Source organism: Pleurodeles waltl, chromosome 2_1 (assembly GCF_031143425.1).
Source record: "Pleurodeles waltl isolate 20211129_DDA chromosome 2_1, aPleWal1.hap1.20221129, whole genome shotgun sequence".
In the NCBI taxonomy this organism is placed as follows: Eukaryota; Metazoa; Chordata; class Amphibia; order Caudata; family Salamandridae; genus Pleurodeles; species Pleurodeles waltl.
Window position 1 is genome coordinate 539,881,399 of NC_090438.1, and position 26,729 is coordinate 539,908,127.

The 26,729-nt window shown below is 43.9% G+C and overlaps 1 protein-coding gene and 1 pseudogene across 1 annotated transcript in view; one reads left to right on the forward strand and one right to left on the reverse strand.

Annotated features, from left to right (window-relative positions):
* The window catches only part of GLB1 (galactosidase beta 1), a 193,322-nt gene that overhangs the window by 83,874 nt on the left and 82,719 nt on the right, over nt 1-26,729 (forward strand). Inside the window, exon 11 of the mRNA XM_069214293.1 lies at nt 17,209-17,283. Within this exon, the coding sequence (XP_069070394.1) occupies nt 17,209-17,283 (75 nt within the window). The remainder of the gene's footprint in view (nt 1-17,208; nt 17,284-26,729) is intronic.
* On the reverse strand, nt 20,354-20,462 carry LOC138270240 (5S ribosomal RNA; annotated as a pseudogene).

The window sequence follows — 26,729 nt, forward strand, 5'->3', positions numbered from 1 at the left end:
GTGATGGGCATCGGATCAGTGAAATGTGAGGCTGGTGTCTTGTTATCTGTGTCTTAATGAGACTGCTTTCATGATTTTGCTGAGCTTGCTCTAGACTGTATTCCTATTGGAGGTTGGAGTAAAGGGTGGGTGTGCTTCTGAACATCCGTGCAGTGATAGCTCAGTCATTTTAATCTTGTTTGATAATTTCCAAAAATTTCTTGGATGTTTTCTTGCTTGGTCTAATTGAGAGCTGGAAAAAGAAGCTTTGACTTCAAATTTGCTACTTTTGTACCTTTTCCTTTTTAGTGCGAAACTTGCTGAAACTCTTGGTTGAGGAACTTTGTCTCCATCTTTGTAAGACTAATTTAAGTTGCTTCCCCCTTCTTTTAGTTCTTTGTTGTCCCGTTATAAGGATTTTTGTTTGTTGCCTCCTTAATGGATGTTACTTCCTCGATTATGTAATCCATTCTAACAATACAGTGATTAGCCATGTGGGTTGCTGCTTGCTGCTTAATTGGGGGTTGGAATTGTGACAAGGTTTCTTTGGTAATCTCATGTGTTGATAAGTCTTGTATAATAGACCTATTGTTTTGGTTTATTTATGTGGTCACTATGTGCAATTCTCTCAGAGGTGACAGAGGAGAGAATGAGGTGGTGGTCTGAATAGTCATCTGGTCGAAGAGATTCTGTCAACAAGACCTCTTATTTTGCAGTCACGAGAGCAAGAGTGAATAGTTTCAGATGGGTAGGGCCTGTACAGAGACTGGGCAGATCACTGTTCTTTGAAGCAGTGCTCAGTAGGGATACCTGAGAGTCTGTAGGGTTGCTGCATTGCAAGTTGAAGACCTGTATGGAGATGTTGTTGGTGGACAGGAGACAGTTGTTCACCTGGTTGTCTCCCAGTAGTACCCCTATGTGTAAGAACAAGTAGTAGTTCTTGGCTCTGAAACATGTGTGAATAGAGTTTCTATGGATGAATATTGATTTGATCAAAATGTTGCAGGGACCTGTATGTTGATCAGAAGCGAAAAGGATTAATATAACCAAGTCACAGTGAGGTATAGAATGTTAATATAGTAGGGTTGGCTGGGTCCAGCAATCTCAGTTCAGTGTTTTGCTGCAGATCGTCAATTAAATAACCTGCTTTTCAAGTTAGATTGTAAAGTTTTAGTAGACAATTGGAACACTGACTAATTTGCTGCTATTCTCTCTTTTTAATCAGTGTTGAGCATTTTCCTGTCTGTTGCCCACTACAGTCCAGATAATGTAGGTGCTTGGGAGTGACTGGTTCGTGTTAGCTGTGCTGTATTCATTTCATAATATAGCACTGTGCTCTTTTGAGGAACAATTTTGAGGTTTTCTAGTTGGTGTTCTTTATTGCTTCTGGGGGAGGGTGGGCCTGAGCCAATTGGATTTATTGTGCTTTTATCTATTGAATTGGAAAAGATATTAAGAGGTTTTTAGTCTTTAAAACTGTACAACTTGTGGTTTTCAGATCTACAGACGGGTAACAAATTGCTTTGTCAATACTCTTCCTTTTGAGCCAGATAATGTGGATGAATGTGTGAAAGTTAAAAGGATCCTGAAATAGGGCTCTTGGCTTGGTATGTGGTTGGATAGGGTTATTTCGGGGTATACATGTCAGACCATGTTTAAAGGGTCCTTGGGCAATCAAGAACTACTGGGTCTCAACCATAGGGATTGAAGTGATTTGCCACTGATTTATCTATGTGAATCCTATAATGGCTCAGCAAACAGTGCCAAGTACAACTGTAGCGCTTGACTCTGGGTGGTAGTGATTGTGAGCAGCCACAGACTTGAAGGAAGGTAGTTTGGAGGTGCCTGAGATCAAGACTCAACATTTGCACAGCATCACAGTAAATGAGGGTCCAACCCAAAGCTTTCTTTCAAGATGGAAAGTACTTTAATGCACACTAGAACTAAATACTACACACTCAGTAACTGCAAGATGCAGTTTATGATCCTGTGCACTGGGGTTGGCTGTGCTTCTTTCCCATAACCATCTCCCACTAGGTTCCCCCAGTTTCATTCCAGGTGACTCCCTCTCAGGAATACATGCTAAAAGCATGTTCTAGACTGTGCAGATTACCCTCATTTTATATAGAAATGCCCTCAGTTTCTCACAGATAAAACAGCCTGATTTCACCAAGTGAGGCTGGTTCATGGTGCTTCAGGTGGGTAGGCTGCCGCCTGACTTCATCAGCGCAAATAACTTTTCTTGTTCGGGGGAAAGCATGTGAACTGCAACCTTAGTGAAGCTCCTACCAGATACCCGTGCTTTAGTCTTGTCTTCAGCGAGGTCACATCTGGCAGGCAGCATTTGCGAGCAGAAGTGGTGCTTATGATAGACGTTAAACGTATTCACTAGTAGATGGGCTGGTGGTCTGTAGTGACAGCGGGTTCATATGGGCTGATCATGTTGTAGCCATGCACAAGGCAACTAAAAGACCAATAAGGCTTTTCATTGGCCCCATTCCTCTTGGACAAGTGGCTTGGGCCATTCCACCCTCTTCTCAAGCACAGTAGTGCAAGGTCAAGCCACAATCTTCTTTCTGTGTTACAGCAGTATAGTATAAGTTGCGATTGCCATCTTAGTCACAGCAGCACCAAAATATTTTCTGGTCTCAGAGGTTCAGTTCAAGCAGCTTTTCCTGCTGTTGTTGGTTAGAATCACAAATTGGAGTGTCTACTATCTTAGAGCATTAGAGGCACGTAGATTTCTCTTCTTTGTCCTCCTTCTCTGGGAGACCGCATTAGCACCTTGCTCTTCCAGGACCGTCACTCCTCCTGCAGTGTTGGCAGACTCTGTCCCTCTTTCAGGAGGCCGGCTGGCTTCTAGACTCTCTAGGTCAGATGAACAGCTTCTCCCAGCCAAGTATTGACAAAGTCTCCTGACCTATGGGAAGCTGGCTGTCAGGCTGACTCCAGCTCCGCCTGCACTGCGATCCTCTGAGTACGCGTAAGAGCACTTCTTTCTGTGGTCTTTAAGAACTTGGGTATGGAACAACCCAAGTTCCATACCCAAGTTGGTTCCAAGTTTACACAGCCAAAGTAGGATAGGTGGTTCCACTGTCTTCACTTTCAGAACTGATTAGGGGTGGTCCTCCGGTAGTCCTACTTTCAGACTACTTTCCAGGCACAGCCTTTGTGTAGAGCAATACTGCTCACAACAGAATTGTCTCCAGCCTGGAGCACCCACAACTGAAGCACTGAGAGGTGTAAGCTTTCTACATCTGTGTTTTAAAAGCCACATTAAACAATTAATCACAAAAGACACAAAAGTGTTACCTCGCTTAAAGGGATCCTTTTCACATTAACAACAAATAATGCAGTCCTACCCTTCACACAGCCATGTACTAAATGACAGTACGGCTGAATGGATGATCAGAAGCTACTCGCAACAAATAACCCAATTTAATTTCTAAAGGAGACCCTTCACCTCAGTCCACACTTTAGTGTTTAGGTCCAGCCTCAGGAATGTCAGCAATGCGCTTTCACTGTCTGAGAAAACAACCTCATCTCCATCTTGTGCACAAGGCCAGTCCACGGGAATCTAAAATGAATCTTCATGCCTTCATTAATCTGTCTTACTCACTTAGTGCATGTACCGTGCAGGTCACATACACAAATAGGCACAGCATAGACTCTCGATGTTAGTGCTAGGATCTGAGCTACTGCATAGAAGCCTAACTTTACATGAATAGCCAGTAGGTCTCCACACCAGTGACAGAGATAAAAATGCATGGTAACAACAAAGGACTGACAACACACTGTGCACTGCCACAGCCATTTTGACTTAACCATGACTGGAACAGTCAGTTCCTGTACCGTGAGGGTGTATCTCTCCAGGTCACATGTCCGGTTGAGGAAGTCACTCATATCAAGGAGACATACCTAGATGTCTATACACACACTAGATTAATGTGAGCCAACGGTCAAAAAAATTAAACCTAGTATACCAGATACATGCAGTGGGGTACTGAGGGCAAGCAAAATTACTGTACACCAAGCAGGGGACGATCCTATCCCAAAAATACCCTCGGTGGGACCACATAGGAGATGATTGTCTTCATTTATATTGATTCTCAGTTGAGATTACATGGAAGGCTGACTGGAGTGATTCTTCCAGTTTTCAACATTGGTAGATTGAGAAGGATGAGAGTAATTTTCAGTAATAGCAAAATCTAAAAGGTAGATCTATGAGTGAATCAATAGTAGATGTTTTGGTTTGGGAGTTGGAACTATCTTTAGTGTATTAGAGGAGATGTTAGGAAACTTGAGGAAATAGATTTTGTTGATGGGAGTTCATGCTGAGTAAGGTAAATCTGCAGAATGGGCACTACAGGTTCAGTTAGAGAGCCGAACTTTGATGTTTTTAGCTCTGGAGGTATTCTTTAGGTGGTGTCTTTGGGTGGAGATGTCAGAGCAATCCTTGTGGGCAACCTAGTCAGGGGAGGAATATTAGATAAGGGCCACTGGGATTGCTTGGTGTTCATGAAGTTCCATTTTGTATAGAAATGGAGATCAAACATTCTTTAATTGGTATCTGAGGCTTGGATCATAAAGTTATTGTTATTGCAGATAAAGATCGATATTACTGTTTTGAAATTAGGTGACCATGATATTGAGAGTTTAAGATCATACTGGATATTTGTAATGTGTGTAAAATGTAGCTAATTGTTTAAAAGTTCTTTCCAGCCAGAGGTGATGTGGGAGAGAACACCAGATGAGTTTTCTAAAACCCTTTCTTTGTACAGTATAGAACTTGGCTAGAATGAGAAGTCTCTGTGGACAGTTATACGTTAGTGGGTCACATTGAAACTTCCAAAAGTAAATGTAATGGCTTATTAGTTTGTCACCTTCTATTTAGACAATCCTAGATTGTGCCTTATTAGGCTATAGAGAGTATTACAATTCTGAATTTACCAGAAGCTTTTTTATTTATTTGTCAGTTTCCCAAAATGTTATTATGTTTACTCATTAGACATGTATTCTTTAATTGTGTCCTTGCTAGAAATGTAGTCAATATAAACAGGGTGTTTTCTTAGGAGTCAAAACCAGATGATGGCATCATTAAACATTGAAAGTCCCCTGGGCTGATACCTTAATTGTTTCAATAGTATAGTACAACTCTATGAAAAGCATTCTCTAGATACTGAGATAACATATAATAATGCTGCACACCGTCCGCCTTTAGAGATACGGACAGATAATTTGACTGTGAGTATATTTCAATTGGGAGTGCCTAGTGCACTCAGCATTGAAGCGATATCTCATGGGACTACTATGTTGTTAATTTAGGGTAAAGGTAGAGGCCTTGTAAATAATTCTAATGAAAATACTGCAAACAGTAACATGTGGAAGAAAAGTACTCCCTGCCACTGTTGTGGGTGTCTTGGGCACTGGAAATGCAAATGTATACATAATCCTGATCAAAATAATTTGAAGATGGTTCCCCAAATGCAGCAGAATCTGAACCAAATATCACAGAATGGGATGCTACAGCCTCTGCCCAAGCCCAATTGGCTTCTGTGCAGCATAAGCAGAATCAAAGGCAGTTCAATGTGAATGTGCCCTAAGCTCCAGTGATGCAGCAAAACATTCGGAACAAGGTGGAAAACTTTCAAACAGAATGCAAATTTTTAGCAAAATCCATTAACAATTAAAAATTCAATCACATCCCAATAACTTTTGGGATTGCGAGTGGAATGAATCAGTCACAATGACGGTGCTGAGGGGTAGGATTGCATGCTTGGTGCCACCCTAGGGTTAGACCAGAGTGGCCCATATGTGGAAGGAGAGGCGAATGGCTACCCAGTATGATTTTTAGTTGATAAAGTTGCTGCTCGCTCCACGGTTTGTCCTTCATCATTTCCCAATTATCTCCTCTTGGGAAAATAAATCCAAATTGTAGGTATCTCAAACCATCACACTACAAATCAGAAGTCAGCACATTATCCTGTGAAAATTGGTTTATAACCTGTGACTCTAGTCCTGTTAATTTGTTAGGAAGAGACCTGCACTTCAAAATGAATTGCATAATTTACAGTACACCAGATGGTGTAGCAAGTCAGATGCAAGACGAGGACTCTAATTATAAAATAAAATAACAAGAGTTAAAAGTTCACCTATTTCCAGCTCTATCTTCTAATATTAGACAAACAATGAAAGTGTAGGTATGTGATTTTTCAGGCAAAGAAATTAGATTGATTAAAAGTGCATAGCCAGTGAAAATTATAGTGAAACCAAAAGTAGTTTTTCTCTAACTCCACAGTATAAGTAGCTATGGAACGCAGAGGAGGGACTGAATCTCATTAATGAAAAGAAGGTAGACCAGGGCATAACTACAAATCTTTTGTAACTCCCCAATTATGGGTATTAAAAAAACACAAAACAGCAAATGCAGGGTAGTTCAAAACCTGTGAAAAATTAATGATATTGTGGTCACATGTTTTTTTGTGGTACTACAATCCCGCTGTGATTTAGTTTTCGATCCCAACTGAAGCAGAATAGTACTCACTCATTGACTTATGCCAATTGTTCTTTTTCATTCATCTTCATAAGGATAGACTATTTCTCTTCACATTCAGATTTTTGAATTAAGTTCTAGTTTGATTTGTAGTGACTCGTACTCAAACTCCGCATTTGACAGACAGCTGACAAAATGCAAAGAAGTAATCCTAACTTTGGAGAATATTTCAGTCAGAAGATGCAACACTTTTCTGAAATTCAAACAGAGATGATTGATAAAGTGCCCATAATTGTATCAATGTGAGCGAGTTGTGCAACAAAACAAGACCGGACATACAGGACACAGCACTCGAACTGGCTGATCTAATTATATTTGTAGATGGTTCTTGTTTGAGAGGCCATCACAAAACATTGAAAGCAGCATATGCAGTCCGCACCTTATCAAATATTATGAAAGCATCTCACTTGTGTAACGTAACTTTACCACAAGTAGCCAAACTAATTGTGTTAATGAGCATGCTGCTTAGCCAATGGATTGAGTGTTGCAATCTGCACTAACAGCTAGTATGTTTTGGGTGTGGCCCTTGATTTTGGACAATTGTGGTCAGAAACAGTTTCATGACCTCATCCGGTACCACTATCAGGAATGAGATGCAACTTTGAGCTTATTGGGAGCATTGCACCTACCTAAAGAGACTTCAGTTGTTAAGTGTGCGCTCACACTTTAGGCTAGAAGTTTGCACATGAAGAAGCAGAGTACTGTGGTCTTGAAACTGCTACTTTTAATTCAGAAGAACAAGGTAAAGTTGAAAATGACAGCATGAATTGCTTCTTTTTGACTCCAGCTCAAACACTGAGTGAATTTTGAACGCTCCACGATACGGCACCAGAAGATGAAAAAAAAAGAAATGGGAAATAGCTGGTTGTACAAAAATGCATAATGAGGTTTGGATGACTACTCAGAAACAATATGATTTGCCCAATTCAATGTTATTACAAATGTCCAGATTGATACAAAAGTCCTCAACGTTTGTCATGTTGCAATGACCGTGGAGTGGGGGGTGGGTTGTGGCCTGACTGCCAACCGTAATGGCCGCACAGACCTGAGGCTCCCGGGGAATGCTGTCCTCAACTCCGCCTCGCAGACAACACATGTAGGAGGAGGGCTCAGCACTGCCATGAGCCGCTCCCTCAGACTGCCAGGGACCTATTGATGTTGTCGCTGGTGGCCAGGACCCGTTGACCCGGCTGCGGAGAGCGGTGAGAGCTGCTGCAGCCCTCAGAGGCCCCGCGCTACAGTGGCCACGGGCGAGACTGAGGGCTGAGTGGTGGTGGCCTGCAGTGGACAGGCCGAGGGGGAGACACTAGCAGACACACGCTGACTCCCTTTGGGAAAACTGCTGCCGGCGTGGTGAGTTCAGGTGAGGTGGGGGCCCCCCTTTGGATTTCTCGGCTGCCAGGCTGGGGGAGGTGGGATGGCCGGCTGAACTGGGTGGGCCGACGCATGCCTGAGTGAGGGGGTGCTGGGGCCCAGGCTATTGCGGTGTGGGCTAACGCCTAGCGCCTCAGCTTGGGGCTTTGCAGCATGGCCTAGACTGACAGCTACGCTGCTGGGACTCAGGATATAGTGATTGTCCTGGGTCCCCTTAGACTCCCTATGATCACCCACAACAGCCCCTCAGTGGACCCTGGCCTACATATTGTTTTCACTTTACACGTGGCTGGGCTGATCTGTCGTCCGCGTTGGCGCTGACCATACAGCACCACCCCCCTCCAAATATATGCCTACCTGTCCTGGGGCCACAAATTAGCGACAATGAATATATGAAGCCCAGAGTATGACCAATTTGATATCTCAGACTGCAAAGCTACCAAAATCTGCTTGGCACACCAGCATCATACATGGAGGGGTGCGCTGATATAGCGCTTGCCCGCACAGTATGTAGACACGGGACGAGGCGATCCCAGACAGAAGCAACTGACTTTTGACACCAATAAGACTTTTAAGAAGGCTCTCATGGATGGTCCAATACCAGCGAACTCGGAGCAGTGTGCTGCCTCTACCCCACCTCCAGACGGCACAACGGCTATTATGACTGAACTATGGGCTGGTTTCCAGGCCATTGACCCGTAATTTGATGCCCTAGATGTGAGGTTAAACTGCATGAATGAACGCATAGACGTGCAGGTGGCTAGAATGGATGGAGCAGAACGTCGGCTCTCGGGTGTGAACGATGGCTGTGTGGGTACGCAAAAACGCCTGCAAAGGGTTGAACACTTTCTGAAAACTGGCCTCCAAAAACAAAGACCTTGAAGCATGGTCGTGCCTTAATAATGTGCGCATTACAGGAGCGGTGGAAACAAAGAACACTGGTCGAATGGGCAGTTTCGTAGAAAAACATCTGGTGGACCTATTTGGCAGAGAGGCTTCACCACCACATTTGTTGTGGAAACGGCACATAGATCCCTGAACCAGTGGCCTGTCTTGGGTACTCCTCCTCGCCCCATAATTGCTAGTCTCCTAAACTTTTGAGAGCAAGATACTGCATTGAGACTGGCTTGTGAAAGAGGGCCCTTGCGGTATCGGGAAATGTCCCTTACTTTACACAGCTAGTCCAGGATGCACATTGCAAATATGCAGATCTAAAGGCAATACCATTTGGTATGCCATGCTATATCCAGCACGACTGTGCATTGAATTGGAGGGCAACATCATATCTTCAGCCCGCCTGCTGAGGCGGCGCTCTTCTGCAAGATGCGCCAGCTAGGAAGACTGATGCGTAATGTGCCAAGCTCCATGGACCCAGCCTCTAATTTACCACCCCTGTTGCGCGACTCCGAACCATGTATGATGGATCCCAGAGCTAAACCTTCCGTGTAGAAACAATGCCATGGACCTATGGGACAGGAGCCACAATATCACCCTATACAGTGGCCTGCATAGTTTAATATATTGTCTGCTCTTATATACTGTGTCTGATACTCTTCATCTTTGGACACTGTCCCCACTGTGAAGCGTTGCTGCACCCCGATGTGTATACCACTATAGTTACTTAATATGGGATGTTCTTGATATTAGAGATTCACTGGGAATTGTATTCATCTGTGTGGGTGGTGGGATTTGGGTTGAGTTGTTTGTTATGCGTTATCACAGGAAATATTACTGTGTTCATTCTGCGGTCTATCTGGCTGTCTAACTCATCCACCTGGTCCACCCTCTCCATCAGCTGTATATTTTCTTGCATTACACATATATCTGTGATGCCAGTCAGGTGTGTGACCTGGAACATTAGGGGTCTGAACAACCCTAAGAAAGGGAAGATGGTACTATTGTACCTTCATCGACTTGGCATTCAGGTGGCATTTCTCCAGGAAACGCATCTGGCTCCCCGCTCGGCACACTCCTATGCTGCACAATGGAGCCAACACAGATTCCTTGCCTGCTATAGCTCCTACCCACGGGGTATCTATATTAATACTTATGAGTATCCCTTTCAGCTGCCAAGCTGTTGATGCCGATCCAGAGGGGCGCTACTTACTGGTACAGGGTGATCTGGTTGGGAGGCCCGTTCTATTGGCCAATGTCTACGCTCCAAATGTTGACTCCACAGAGTTCTTCTCTAACCTTCAGAACAGATTGTGCCGCATGATGGTTGGATCATATTTTTATGGTTGGTGACTTTAATATTGCCTGCGATCACTTGTTAGACACAATGGGCCACAACGGACTCAGCTGGAATAACCAAACCACACTCCCTTCGCGTTCTAACTGGCCTCCTAGGCACATATCACTTAGCCGATGTGCAGCGCACCCAACACCCACATGTCTCGAACTACACATTCTATTCCTCACCACACAACACATGGACTCGCATAGACCACTGGTACCTTCCCCCCTCTGTACTTCTGTGATTAACTGACATTTTCCACCTCCCCATAATCTGTCAGACCATTCACCAGTTGTGACCATATTTAATATACCAACAATATGCCAACCACTAGAACCTGGCGACTCCCGGTAAATACATTGCACAAATGTTTCCCACGGAGATAAGAGAGGATATTACTGATTACTTTGCGTTGAATACCGGCTCAGTTCAGCATTACTCCACGCTATGGGAAGCTTTTTAAGGTGTACATAAGGGTATCTGTATAGCTAAGCATGTGGGTTAGCTCCGAACCTTTCGGGCAGAACTAGCCAAAGTGAGGGAGAAACTCAGTTGTTGATGGCCAGATGCACGTTTGGACTGAAGCCACCAACTTGATTGCTCGATCAGATTGCTGCAGCAATTCAGTGACCGAGAAGCTACCCATCTTGGTAAATATACACAGTCCCGCCGGTGCGGAGAGTGGGAGACTTGCTCATCTACTGCACCCTCAAGATCAGGTGTCATATATCACAGCCTTGCGATGTGCAGGTGGCAATGAGATCACGACCAATGAGGCAATTGTCTCTGAGTTCACAGCGTACTATTGTCAGTTATACACTTTGTGCCTTGGTGTGGCTGGAAGGGGGCCAATAGCAGTTTTTGGCTGCTCCTATTACATGCAAGGAGATCTCCCAGGCCATAGATTCCTTAAATGGGTCAAAAGCCCCAGGATTGGATGGTTTTACGGGTGATTTCTATAAAGCGTACAAAGATATCCTGACCCCGCATCACCTAGAAGTATATTTGGAGTCCTTGGAGCTGGGAGTACTCCCCCCAGTCTCCGAGAAGCTGTGATTACATTATTATTGAAACCTGGCAAGCCGTTGGATCTATGTGCCTCTTATATGTCTCTGTTGTTGCTAATTCACGACAGTAAGATATTAGCCAAGGTTGTGGCTACTCTCCTATCTCTCCTTATGTTCCGTATCATTTCCCCTATGCAATCTGGGTTTGTTCCTCATCACTCAAAAGCGATTAATTTGCACACCTTATTTGCAGTGATCAACCAGGTCTCTCCAGACCTGCTGGCAGCGGGAGTACTTTTGGATGCGGAAAAAGCTTTTGACTCACTTGCTACCTTATCAAAACTGGGAATGCCAAGGGGATTCAGATAATTGATTAGGCTGCTCTGCTCAGACCCTACTGCGCATTAATGGCACTCTGTCAGAGACTTTTCCCCTCACATGAGGCATGTGGCAGGGCTGCCTGTTGTCTCCATTGCTGTTTATTATTGCTATGGACCCACTGGTGCGCTATTTTCAGGAGTGCCACCTGGATCAGGGCTTAAGGTTCCACAGAGGCCATCTTTTGGCTTCCCTGTATGCTGATGACATTCTTATGTTTGTCCGAACCCCCTCCCTCAATCCTCCTCCCCTTATTAGGGAGGTGATACAATTTGGTGCCTATTCTAGGCTGGCCATAAACTGGGGCAAATTGGAATTGTTTCTGTTGACGGATGCAACGCTACCTTGTCATATGGAATATCCGCTGCGTTGGTGTGAGGATTCGCCTTGGTACCTGGGTATTTTTTTTTGCATAGAAACCGCGCTGAGGTGGTCAGCTTGAACTACGGCCCAGCGATAGATAAACTTACGTCCCAAATAGAGCGCTGGATTAAACTCCCCATTTCAGTGATTGGTAGGATAGCTATTATTAAAATGGTGGTTCTACCCCGCTTTTCATATTTGTTTTTAAACAATCTGATTCCGTGACATAATATTTTGTTTGATACTCTTTGCAGCCTGCTCATGCGACTCGTGTGGACTGGCCGACGCCCCCGGGTGTGATGGGACACGCTGACTCTCCCATATGAGCGGGCAGGTTTTTTGGTCCCTGATTTCTGACTCTATTGTCTAGTGGCCCAGGCATGCTTTGCTTACTTCTGATACCATCCAGATGCACAACTGCAATTTCTTAAATCTGAGCATTCACAGGCTCTCCCATTTTCTCTCTCAGTGCTTTTGCCGTGTGGCCTCCCCAGGACCCAGCTGAAATCCAGACAATTTTGGTTACATGTTGGGCTTGGCTCAAGCTACGCCGGTACCTAGGTTATGATATGCTATACTCCTCACACCTCCCACTATTGGTGAACCCATGGCTCCCACTCACACTGGAGTGCCTAACTCAAAGTGTTGACTTCCCGCCATTTACACACGATACGTGCCATGCTGAAAACGGTTGTAACGCTAAATGAGGGAAATGCTGCAACATATCTAGATAACTTTATCCTACATCGATTACACAGCACCCTACGCACAACGCTGTCTACTTACTCACTTGAACCAATCAACTTCCTTCCACTATCATTACTTATAGTAGCCACGGACAGCACACTTCTGATATCTCGACTTTACCGAACATCTCTTTAGCTAACATCTGTGGATGTGGAGAACTCTAGATCTGCATGGGAGCGGGATTGGGGTATTCTGTCAGACAAGCTGTGGTACTATTGCTGTGCACAGACCAAATTTATCTCCAGCAACCAGGAGCACAAACTATTGCATTAAAAATACCTCCACCGCACTGCATTTACATGACACCACAACGACTTGCCAAACTTGACCCACCCTGATCACATACCTGCCCAAAGTGCTTGGCGGCGACCGCTGACTCTGCTCATTTAACGTGGAACTGCCCCCACAATCCATGTATTCTGGGACTCAGTGCATACAATTCTCACACAAATGATAGGGCATCCACTCAATCCTAACCCATTGCTTTTTTTTACTGGGCTATGTTAAGCCATTACCTCAGTCATCTCAGCGCTTTGTCGCATTAGTCTGCCTTCTCGCAAAACGACAGATCACGCTCCGATGGGGCCATAATATAATCCTGAACACTTCTGCATGACTGTGGGACCTGTCCTATTGTGATACCACCAGTGGCACCTATGCAGAGCTACAGCCGCTCTCTTCCCAACCCAGGGACATCTGCCAACTGCATTGTAATTATCTATTGACCCTACCCTCCCAACCAACGGTGGATCCAAGCAAGACTGATTCAATACCTCATCATACAGCCGTCCAGACCCTCCCTTTAGGAGGTACACATGCAGACAGTATTACTGAGGGGTCGGATTGCTAGTGATGAAACGTTTTCTATCTCTCTTTTGGCTGAGCTGCACTTCCTATTGATATGCTGTACTGCTTTTCCGCCCCTTTCGTCCTGTTACCCCCTATTTACTTCTCAATGGTTAAAAAAATTAAAAGTTAAAAAAAAAAAGTTACAATGACCAGACTTTTTAATAAGTACTGGTTTTGCTCACACTTCAGGATTGTAGCTGTAAATTTGTGTCAACAGTGTATTACTTGCCAGCAGTTGAACGCTAGGAAGAAGGCATTAGTGACAACGAGTCACATAGGAGAGTCTGAAAGCCCATTCACTAGAATTCAAATAGACTTAGTCGAAATGCTTGTTCATAATTATCCTGAGCTATATTTTAGTGATTGTGTGTGTATTTTTTAAGGTGGGTCGAGGCCTACCCAAAAAGGTTATATCACAGCTTGACAGTAAATAAACTATTATTAAATGAGTTAATCCCTAGATTCGGTATGCCAACTTATTTAGAATAAGATAAAGAAACTCACTTTAAAAGTGAGATCATCAAATTACTGTTCACAGCCTTAGAGACTGAGCAGAAGTTCCATTGTAGTTACAGACCAGAAGCATCAGGGATAGTGAAGCTAATCAGTGGCACAGTGAATTATAAAAACAAAGAAGACTATAGTATCTATTTTTTTTTGTCTTACTTCAACATTTAAGTGGGATTGAGACAGCTGTGATGGACATCAGAGAACAAATGCCATCACTAGGGTCCAGGAACATTCAGCAGCTTTAGTTACATGGATCTCTTTGTGGCATTTTATGCCATATATCATGGGCTTTTGTGGAAGAAGGTGGCATAGACTGGATCACCTCATTTTGAAGGATCATGGGAACTTGTTGCGAATTGGTCGGTTTGGATCTAGCTCCAGGATAGCAATTGTGGAGATTCCCAAAGCTTTGCTCTTCTTAACCCTGCTATTGATATGGACTCATGAAAAGTCTCATGCCCTTGCACTGGAGCCTTCAGCGTGAGTTAGTTTGTTCCAATCAGATGGAGTCCTATCTACTCTGGGCTACAGATAGCTATGAGAGAAAGTCATTGACCAACTTTAGATTTGTGCACATTTGCAATCTTTTAACATTTGCTTGTGGGGTAAAAGCTCTTTGAGGGTCCCACATACATTTTGTGGATGTGCTAATCATCCCTGGAAATTTCTACGGCTTTTTCTTGTTTGTATGTAATTTTAGATGAAGCAAAATCAGAACCTGCTAACCCAGATTTCTAAATCTCTTACAGTTCTCATCACCAATGGTTTTTTTTTCCGCTGTTCTCAGACCTTAGGTAATTAGGTAATTTGCACAGCATGTTACATTCTGTCTTCTTTTATTCTCGCTCCTGACTCTGAATAAATAGTTGTATAATGAGTTAGGTCATATTGTCAACTCCTTGGTACCTTTTATTAATGTTAATTTTATTGACCATGCTATATACTTTGGTATTTTTTAGTTAATGTAGTTTACTTTTGATTTCCCCAAAATGTGTTGTTTGATCAATTTTGATTGCTGATATTTCTGTATTGTTTTATGGCATGTATTTTACCCAAATATTTTTTTGTCTTTGAATTAAATGTTGTCCAGAAACATTTGCATAAAGCATGTAATTCTCCCCAACGAATTCCACTGAAGATAACCGTACTATTTTTTTGTATGTCCCTGCCTTGAGATTTGATTGCAGTTCCTCCTTCTTGGATTCTAAAATGTCAAGCCTTCTATCTTTATTTATTTACTATCAGTTGTATGTAGCATCAACCAAACTTAAAAGTGTGGAAAATGTTTAATCAAGGTTAGGATTGCGCAGTAGAAATTTTATAGGAACATGGAGCAACCATTGTGAAATATAGTTTACCGAGATAAAAAATTCTATATGAGAGGTAATGGGAATCTATTCTTTTTTTAACAAATGTAAATCGATAAAAGATTTGGGGACAGATGTACTAACATTAGTATTAACGATTACCAAACAGTGACTTTTTGTGAGTCACTATATGATGATCGCTTTTACTAATGTATAACTAAAGTTATATCTGGCCCTTATTTCCTAATTATCGGTTCTTAGTGGGTCACAGATAGACCTACCTCATAAATATTAATGAGCCAGGTTGTAATTCGTGACCCACTAGGACTTGCTGCTGTCACAGGGATGGTGACTTACTAGGGTCGGCAGGCCCCCATTTGTGTGATTGCTTTTAAATAAAATGTTTTTTTTTTAAATAGACCCCGTTTTCCTTAAAGGAAAACAGAATAGTTTAGAAAAAAAAATAAAGGTTTCATTTTTATTTTTTAAGAGTTGGCAGTGGTCCGTGGGACTACGGCCTGCTTGAAAAAATATATTTTTTTAAATCTCAAAGGGGAAGGTTTTCAGTTGGGGGTAAGGTGCAAATGTTTTGCAACCACATTTGGTCGCAAAACATTAGAACTTAACATTCCAATTCCCTGTTTGGAAGGTATGACCTGGACACGACCATCCAAATAGCGATTTTGTTTTTGGTTGGAAACCCAAACTGCGATTCACCAGAATCGCCGTTTGGTGTTTGTACATTTGAAAAAGCATTTTTTTTCAGCTGTTTGTGGCCAAACAAATGCTTTGTACATATGGCCCATAGGTAGTTGTTTTTAGGTTTTTGGTATCAATTGAAACCTCTTCTAAGGAGGACTATCTATTGGAGTAAGTGTGGCTACAGAACCAAGTTAGTTTGTTCTTTACTTCTGTCATGAGTGGTTTGTATAAAGGGATTTTCCTTATGGTGGCTGGAATAGTGTTCCAGACCCTCGTGCTGCTCCAGTGAAAGATTAGTTATGGGGTTTTCTTAAAAGCTGGAGGCTCCAGCAGAAGGATGTTCTAGCTCTACGGATACATTGGTCACACAAAGCTATCATGCTATGAGCAAAATAGCTTGGAGTTCCTGCATGGAGGACTTTTTGTTTGTATGACATAGCTTCTTGCTCTATTGGAAGCTACTTCAGAGTGGCTGAAGACAGTTGATGGAATTGTTTTTCCTCGATGCAAAGCTAGTTGGGGGTTTGAGATTCCAAGCATAGTACTTTCCATTGCCCAGGCTTGTTAACACTAGGGATGGAAATCACTATCTTGTAATCTCTATGAGGGCAAAGTAGTTTTGTTCATCACAGGAATCTCAGCTAGTAATGTGCCTGTTTAGCCAGTGCATTATTTTATTTTGGGAGAGTAAATTGCTTGTCTATGATAAAACTAAGCACATTCAATTGTTTCTCAGTCACAGGGCTGCAGGCTAGCACTGTAAAACCACTGAACGAGTCTCCTTTAAGACTTGAGCAATGCAGGGCATGGGGACAATCATGGAAAAACTGTTTTATATGGGTTTAGTTTGAGGTAGTTGTGAGGCATCCACAACTTAGTGTCTCAGTGACTATGAGTCAGAAATAAAATGTAATTGAGAGATAAACTTTTCACATGAACCTGCAAATCATCAGTACTAAAATGGTGCAAAAGGACGCAAGAGCTTTCATCTATCGCGTGACAGGTAGTATAACTTAAGCGGTCTAGATTCCTGGATAGAGATGATTTGTAACATTTTGTGTATTCATATGAACATGTTTCATATTATCAAAAGGTGTAAATTTTATCTTGATGTTTTTTAAATCTCTAAATTGATTCACAACAAACATTTATAGTGAGTATGCACGTGGTTTAACTAAAAGCACATTTCCTTTTTATTTTTAGTTCAAGGCGATACCTGAGGGACCAGTTCCACCAACAACGCCCAAGTTCGCATATGGGAAGGTTGCACTTACTAAGGTAATGGGCTTTTGAGTGATAATTCTGAAGTGTTTTGGCCTACTCTGACCTAGTTACAGTAATGGAAGCCATGTACTATTTTATTGTTGTTAGTAACATTGGGTAAAGTGTCTATCAAGTTGTGACTTCAGCTATGATGTGATGCAACTTTCACATCCAGTGGCCATAGTGAATGAGCTTAGATTTATCAAGGTCATTGTATATTGGGAAACCTAACCCTTGTTACAGTTGTCTTGGGCAAGGAGAGCAGTATTCAGTAGGACCAAAATAGAAGAGGGCCAGCAGAAAATTAGTCAGCTTTAGGGAGGCAAACAAAACATAAAATAGCGACCAAATGTGAACTAGGATTAAGGAATTAGACAACTTTGACCCAAGCATCTGAGAGGGAGGATTACTTAAGTCACATAGGGAGTCAGGGACTTACCCCTTAGCTCAAACCATGGTCCATCCTTTTTAGGTCAAGCGTTAGCGTTCGGCCTGCTGTATACTAAAGTATACAATAGAGTGAGTTCCAACATGTGATTTGTTAGTTGCAGTGCCCTTCAAAAATCCTTGCTTGATAGTGGTCAGTTCTGCCTCTTTGTCCTGCATTTTTTCACTTTGGGAGCAGCACAAAGTACTGTGTAATTACGCTATGTCTGGTTTATCTTTTTTGGCATTTGCCTGTTTCACCTCAGCAGTGTGGGTACTTGTTCAGACCCTCCTCCCCACCAGCTCCCTCTGTAAACATAAACCAACATCATAGGGGGTCTTTTCCAGGGCCAGCTCACCCTCACTCTCTTTATTTTCAGTCTGTGTGGCAAGAAAAGTCCACTCCGTAATTTACAACGCTAGGAGCTCTAACTCGAGCAAACATGAAAGCATTGCATTCCCCACCCCACCCCCAGCTTTGTAAACTCCTAAGTGGATTTTTCTTGCCACACAAATGAAAAAAAACACAGCGCAATCGTGCTGCGTTTTCTTTTCTTTTCATTTGTGTGGCAAGAAAAGTCCGGTTAGGAGTTTACAACGGTAATAGCTCTTATTCGAGCAAATGCGTGACCCGTTGTATTGAAAATGCTCGGTAAATGCTCTGGGTTACGTCCGATTCTCTCATCTTCACAGGCTGCAGCAGCCCCTCCCCAACCTAGCACGACTATCAGACGGCCCCGCTCACACACTCAATTACAATGGACAACCCTGACCTGACACAGCATGTGCTGCGCCTCCTTGGACCCCTCCTTAGGGCATGACAAGGAGGAGTCACCAGGGGATACGCTGCTTCTGAACAGAAGTGTTCATTCTCCCCTCCCAAGGACGATTAGTCGCTGCTATGCAGGAGTTCTCTCTTTGTTATCACACCTCCATTCACTCTGGCCAGGAGAAATATCTCTTCTACACTACCTTAACAAATCCAGAAATAAACGGGAAGGCAATCCCTCTTCTTGCACTTTTTTCACTTAATGGAGAGGCTCTGTCACTCTGTAAGTGCCATCTGCAACATCTCCGCCATGCCTTACCGGCAGAGGGTGGCCAGTCTTCTTTACTTTTGTCAAACCAGGGTCTCACAGAAAGTATCTAGGAGTTGTTGAAAAACATCAGATCTTTAATCATGGAATCCTTTCTCAAACAACATGCAAAATAATGCCCCTTCTTACAATAAAAGTGAAACTGAAAAAGACAGAGGTCTGTAGTTTATTGCTTAGGACACAACAGTGAGTAATGTGCTCTCTGCTGGGATGTTTTCCTATGTTGAACAGGTTTTATTCTGCACACACCCTGCTCACCCATTCTTTCTGTGGTCGATAAATGGATCGTTAAGTTAATGACACCTGTTACAGTGCCCTGAAATGCCGGAAAATGCTTTGGAATGCTTTTACAACAACTCAAATTGTATGCACCTTTCCTCTTTTTATTCCCTGTTTCTGGAATGGTCTGCTTTTGGACTCTTTTACACTAGTGTCTGCAACTCATTTCAATCTTCCACACCGAATACATCATCGTCCTTTTATCACATTTCCGACACGATGTGCTGATTTTTTCCATTTGTTTGCCAAGAGTGGGCTCAAGCACTATTTCTTGGGGGCTAAGGCTTATTCATGGCACAAGTCTTAAAGAAAATAAGTGGGGGGACTGACCAAGTTAGACACTATTCAAGTGACATCATGGCACATGACACCACAGCGTGTAAAAACGCACCTGGAATCACAGGTAGTGGCATCACAACCCATGACCTGACAGGGAATAACATCACAAGAAGTGAGATCTGGTCTTAAGACCTCACGCATATGCTTACCGCAAGAAAGCAAAGCCTTAGCTAGGGATCCCTTTGGCCGTTGTGGAGCAAATGTTTTCTTCAGCTTGGGCCGAGTGTATTGTTAAGTTAATGACACCTGTTACAGTGCCATGAAATGCCAGAAAATGCTTTAGAATGCTTTTATAACAACTTAAATTGTACGCACCTTTCCTATTTTTATTACCTGTTTCTGGAATGCTCTGCTTTTGGACTCTTTTACACTAGTGTCTGCAACTCATTTCAATCTTCCACACCGAATACATCATCGTCCTTTTATCACATTTCCGACACGCTGTGTTGATTTTTTTCCATTTGGTTGCCAATAGTGGACTCAAGCACTATTTCTTGGGGGCTAAGGCTTACTCATGGCACAAGTCTTAAAGAAAATAAGTGGGGGGACTGACCAAGTTAGACCCTATGCAAGTGACATCACGGCACATGATACCACAGCATGTGAAATCGCACCTGGAATCACAGGTAGTGGCATCACAACCCATGACCTGACAGGGAATAACATCACAAGAAGTGAGATCTGGTCTTAAGACCTCCAGGGATCCCTTTGCCCGTCGTGGAGCAAATGTTTTCTTCAGCTTGGGCCGAGTGTAAAGTGCAGAATAATTGTGAGTTTTCCTTTGGAAAGTGTGTATTTTAGTGTTATTGCTGTTCTATTTTATTTCTTTTTTTAAGACAGGAAAAAAAAAGAGTGCAGGAAATAAAAAATGGAAAATGAAATTAGCGAGGAAGATGTGTAATTGGGCTAAGAAGTGCAGCACCTATTGTCTGCGAGAGGCAAAATGCTTACAGCACCTGGTATTCCCAGGCAGTCTCCCATCCAAGTACTAACCAGGCCCGACCCTGCTTAGTTTCCGAGATTGGGCGCATTCAGGGTGGTATGACCGTAGGCAGGAAAAGCTGCAGTTTCAGCTCTCTTCTGCTCATTAAGCCCACCGCCCGGAGCTTGCTGCTCTTAATCGCACCTGCACAGGCTCCCCTTGGGAAGTCGGATATGCGCTTACTGCTGGAGTCCCAATGCCCCAACCCACATGAAACACAATTTTTAGGGTCGAGCCTGCGTCGCATGCGCTTGCGCATGCGTTTCACTTGTGAGACGCATTAGTAGTTAGAAAAGGGCTCGGAGCCCCGCCCATGTCACGTCAGTGTCTTTCATTGGTTCGTGGGCTTGCCTTTCAAAATCTGCTTGCTTTCATTAGTGGAAGGCATGCATACGTCATGCCTTTTCCAGTGGTTACCCCGACTCGAGCGCAGCGACCAAGTACTGAAAGCATGCAAGGCTAGCTGTTTTCTGTCGGGTTTGTGGACTACTTTTTATCTTTTTCGCAGCGCGATCTCGCTTGGCAGAAGTCGAGCGCTTTGCATGACATCGACCCTGTTACATAGTTAATTGCACTTTTGCCTGTTACGTGGATAATTGCACTTTTGCCGAAAAGCACCATATGCATGGAGGCATTTCGCAGGCAATAATGAGTTTTTCCCAGGCTGGTGCTTTGCAAGGCAGATGGGAAGTAAGTATTCATTATTTCTTATTAATTGCATTTTCCCCTTACCCAATCTGCAATATGCTTTCTATTGCTCATTATTTGGAAGTAGGCCTGCAGTGTTTTGTGCACCAAGGGATTTTCTGATGGCCCAGATGCCTTTGATGCCCACGGGCTCCCCCTTGTGTCCTTACTGCAGCTCCTCACCATTGTCCATTGCATGTACAGCACCATCAGAGCAGTCCTGCTCTTTCGATGGGCTTTGAATTATTGCCATCATTGCCGCAACCCCTCCGTAATGGCAATCCTGGCATAGTGGACATTAGTTTGGCTCTGCTGTAGTGCTGCATTTAGCCTGTTTGGCACTACGGCCCTCAAACTCAGAAAACCACCCCAACAGTCTGATCATGGGTTGTATTCACCCCAACTCCGCCTCACCAATCCATTGGCAACTGACTTCAGGTGGTCTGTCTCAAGTGTTCCACTGAGCTGTGGGTTCCTATGCTGTGCAGCTGCTTCTAGGAAGTTACAGGGGAATTTCACAGTTTGGGTACTGGAAAGCAACTAATGAAAACTGCCCAGAACAGGCGGCACGGGGGCAATTGCTCTCCCATCAACATGCAGAGGTCAGGAGAAAGCAACAGTGTTCCATTAATATTCCATGAAAACAATTCTTATCACTCAACAGTAGCCTTGCCTGTGTCTCACTGCTCTGCCTCTTGACTAGGGTGGGTGGTGGGAAGCTGGGGAGGCTTGCGTCCCTGCCTCCACAAGCTCTTTTTAGCAGTTGAAGGCTGCTTAGCCATGCTGTATCCACGTGGCTACGTCCTGGTTACAAAACGAAGAAAGGTATAATTCCTATGCTTTGTCCACCCCTATCTGTGTTTAATTAAATATTTTCCTATAGTAAATTACCTTCAGGAAAGTGCATCAAAGCACTTTATAAAGTTCATTTGCATACACTAAATCACAAGCAGAGGCAAAGTAAATTTGACAAAGTTAATTCTTTGCCAGCATTGGCTTTGTCAATGCAAAGCAATCATTGGTCAAGCTATTAGCAACATAGGCCATCTTGGAATGTTATGTTCAATGGCATGTGTGGCTGTAGATACACATGCTCTACACATCTCCTGCCTTCTGCTGTTAGGTTTGGAGTGTTCTAAGTTGTTTTTCTTCGAAGAAGCATTTCTGAGTCACGGGATCGAGTGACTCCTCCTTCTCGGTGATGCTGCGCAAGGGCATCAAGTCCTTTGTTAGATTGTTTTCTCTCCGCCATTCGGATGAGTATTTGTTCAGTTCGTTTTTTGACTCCCACCGGTACGAAGCTTTCCTTCCGTATATCATATATTCAAAGGTATTGTTATTTTGATTGCGAGTTTCCCTCTTTTTCGCCCAAACTTTCCATTTTGTCGGATCCAGTTCCGACCATGCACCCTTTGAGGGGGCCTCATCCAGTTTCGGGCCTTCCTCCATGCGGCACAGAAGAGAATGTTGAACTGATGGAATGGACACCATTTCCTTTCTGCCCTCGTGCCACTCTAAATTTCCCCAAACTGATCATCATCAGGTGTGTAAGTTGTGTCCAGATCACCAGGAGGTTACCTGCGACACTTGAAGATCCAAGAAGACCCTTCGAGATCGAAAAGCGCGTAGGCTAAAAATGGCACGCAAACCCCCAGAAGACACCCCGGACATCTTTGGGGAAGAAAATGCACATGAGGAACCAGAACAGGAGGAGGCCTTCTCCATTCAGGACTCAGATTCCAACGTTTAACCCAGCATTGAGAGTCAGGACACAACACCGGCAAAGCCATTGCGCACTGTGACCTCTCCCCCTCCTGTCCGTACAAAGACTTTAAAAAGAACCATTACAGAGGTCACCAGACTGCAAGAAATCCACTTCGGCTGCCCCGTTCCCCACATTCTCTACCCCTCACCCCATCTCGTCACCGAAACTAGCCAAGACTATACCTCATTCTTCAGCATGAGCCTCTTCCACCTCAGTCTGAACATCTTCCACCAAGCCTTCGGTACCAAGCACATCGGCTTTGAACTGACCCGCATCTGTTGCAGCTTCAGCATCGAAAAAGGTTCACTGACTAAAACCGTTGGTACCAAAAACACAGGCGAACACTGCTTAGGAGCATTTGAACTCAAGCCAATCCTCCACTACACCAATCGAGCCAATTTTAGAAGTTATTGACACTAAACAGTCCCACCTCCAAATTCAGGAAAGGACAGGGCGTATTGTTACTTCTCACCCTGTCACCCTTAAGAGGAAATTATCATTTCAAGAGGTGTTGGACACTTCGCCACCTCAAAAAAGGCCTCTAAGGACAAGACCACCACTTCTTTGCCTATGCCTTTGCCGCCTCCGACTCCTCCTCAACTACCTTCCTCACCACTCCAGTTCCATCTTCTTCTCCTAGTTCTCTTACCTTCTGACTGCAGGAGATGTCACCCATCAGTGATTACCATTATTTGTAGGGGAGAATCTAGGTGGTACATTTCCAGACCCATGTGATACATATGACCCCGATCCCATGATCAGTATCCAGCACGACCATCCCTCCCAGAAGATACTATCAGTTACCAACAGGTCATAGCAAGGGCAGCTGCATTTCATAATGTTCAACTGCACAAATACCCAATAGAACAGGATTTTCTATTTGGCACTTTGACCTATACCCATAAAGTTATCCAGTTGCTTCCAATGCTCTCGGGCATCGTTCGTCATGCAGTCCGCTCTAGGATTATAACTCGTAGGTTGGACGACAAGTAAAAGCCTTCTCCTTCAGACCCACTATATATCAGATCTCAGGTCTCACCAGGTTCGATAGTGGCTACCACCGCAAGGAAGAGTGCTAACAGCCAGGTTACAGGGGACTCCTCCACCAGATAAGGAGAGTAAAAGGCTTGATGCGGCAAGCAAAATAGTTGGTGACAAGCAGCAACCATTGGCGCATTGCCAATTCGCAGGCCTTGCTATCAAGGTACGACCGGGCTCACTGGGATGAGATGGAGGAGCTCCTCCAATATCTTCCAGATGATCCCAAAAACATGATCAACAGATTGTCTCCGAAGGACAGACAATTTTCAACAATTCAGTGTGCTGTGCATTAGATGTAAACACCAGCATACTTTTAAGGAAACGTACATGGCTTAGATGCTCAGGCTTCAAGCCAGAAGTGCAACGAGTGGTGCTCAATTGCCCATTGACAAGGAGCATCTTTTTGGCCCTCAAGTGGATTCCACTCTTAAGAAGCTAAAAAGAGACACTGGCACCACGAAGTTCATGAGCACTCTGTAGTCCCAGGCTCATAGAGGCACTATTCATCACCCCACATTTAAGCCAACAACCTTTGAACCGTCTTCCTCCAAACCAAAGCAACCCTCAACCTCTTACTCTAGTTTTTTTTTCAGAGGACCCTAGAAAGGCAATAATGAAAGAAGCCGAGGCAAGAGCACTACCACCCGTGTCTCTGCATCATCAGCTAAACACTGGCTACATACATCTCCCCAATCCCCATACCACACGGTAGGGGGACGACTTCAGGATTATTACACACATAACGTCGGACCTATGGGTCCCCCCCATTATCCAACATGAGTATTATCTAGAGCTCACTTCCCCACCTCCAAACATCCCCCCTCGCTCACACAGGTTACCTCACAAACATCTCACCCTTCTAAAGGAAGAGGTACAATCACTTCTCCTCAAGGGTGCCAGAGCCTGTCCCATTACAATGGAAGGGAACATAAGGAATATATACTAATAATTCCTCATCCCCAAAAAGGATGGGACGCTCAGACCTATTCTGGATCACAGACTGTTAAATCATTACATTCTCTAAGAACACTTTCACATGGTTACTCTTAAGATTTTATTTCACTCCTTCAACAGGGCGATTTCATGACAGCCCTAGATTTAAAGGACACCTACTTCCACATATTCATTTGCCCTGCACACTGGAAATACCTGAGGTTTGTGGTGGCAGGAAAACATTTCCTATTCAAAGTCCTGCCTTTTGCAGTTACACACACTCCCAGGGTATTTACAAAGTGCCTAGATGTAGTTGCGGCACATCTCAGAAGGGAGAAAATACATGTATTCAGTTACCTAGAAGACTGGTTCATCAAAGGCAGCACACTACAACAGTGTCAATCACACACTCAAACCACAGTAAACCTACTCCACAAGTTAGGGTTCACAATCAATTTTCTCAAATGCCACCTACAACTGCTTCGGATTCAACCATATCTGGGAACCATTCTCAATGCAGAGTTAGGGTTAGTATCCCCCAACCCAGCACGCATTCACAATTTTCAGATAATGATTCCCCAGTTTCAAGAGGAATGCACCTACGCAGTCAGGACTGTCGTGCATCTCTTAGGGATGATGGCATCCTGTATTGCTTTTGCTCCTCACACCAGGCTCCGCATGCGTCCCATACAGCAGTGTCTGTCTTGTCAGTAGTCTCAGTCACAGGGTCACCTTCAGGATCTAGTGTTAGACTGCCATACTCACTGCTCTCTGCAATAGTGGAACACCACCAACCTATTAAAAGGGTGGCCTTTATGAGACCCTGTGTCTCAGGTCATTCTGACCAGAGACGCATCCATTACAGGTTGGCGTGCGCATCTGCAGAATCTCACCGCGCAGGACGTCTGGGATCCCAGTAACCAATCCATACACATCAGTTGCTCGGAGCTTCAGGCAATATTTCTAGCACTGAAAGCTTTCCTTACTCACCTGTCTCACAGAGTTGCCCTAGTCGGGATGGACAACATAACAGCTATGTATTATCTACAAATACAGGGGGGGACTTAGTCATCCCAGTTGTCACAACTTGCTCAGACGATTGGAAGTGGCCTCTTCACCACCACATTTAGTTAGTGGCTGAGTATCTCCCAGGATTGGCCAACAAATTTCCAGACCTGCTTAGCAGGATGCATCAATAAGTCCACGAATGGTAACTCCACCCACAAGTCCTTCAAAAAAGCTTCCAAAATTCAGGAACTCCTCAAATAGACCTTTTCGCCACAGCAGAAAATGCAAAATACCTAAGCTTTGCATCCAGATATTCCTGGTTCTGAAGATAAGACAACCGTCCCTCACCATGAGCTTTGTAGCTCCCACCTAGGCACAACAACCATGGTTCACCACACTTCTGGACCTCTCGTTGGTCTCCCACGAGAAGCTCCCCAACAGACTGGATCTTCTCACTCAGGGACAAGGACAGATCAGACATCCAGACCCTAAGTCATTCAACCTTGCGATATGGCTTCTGAGGTCATAGAGTTGGAAAATCTCTCTGGATGCCCTCCTAGCGCCCAAATATTGCACCTGGCGATGCCAATTCTTGCTTGCCAACTTACCATTTGCAAGTCGTGTGTGAGTAAAAACTCCGCCACACGGCGGTCAGAGAACTTTTCTCGAAACTGCATTACATGCGTAATCAGAGTGGCCAAAAATCTGCAACCTCCACCGGCGGAGCTCAATTTATCACCTATCCCTATTTTGTGGCTGAGAACCAAGGCGCACACATGCATTATAGTAGCACTGCAAAGTGGCTTATGTTATAAGCCTAAGAACCCAAAACACTTCCAATCTAGAGTTGTATTTATGTAATCCACTACATATTAAGGTTTTGCATTATTTGACATGGATAGTC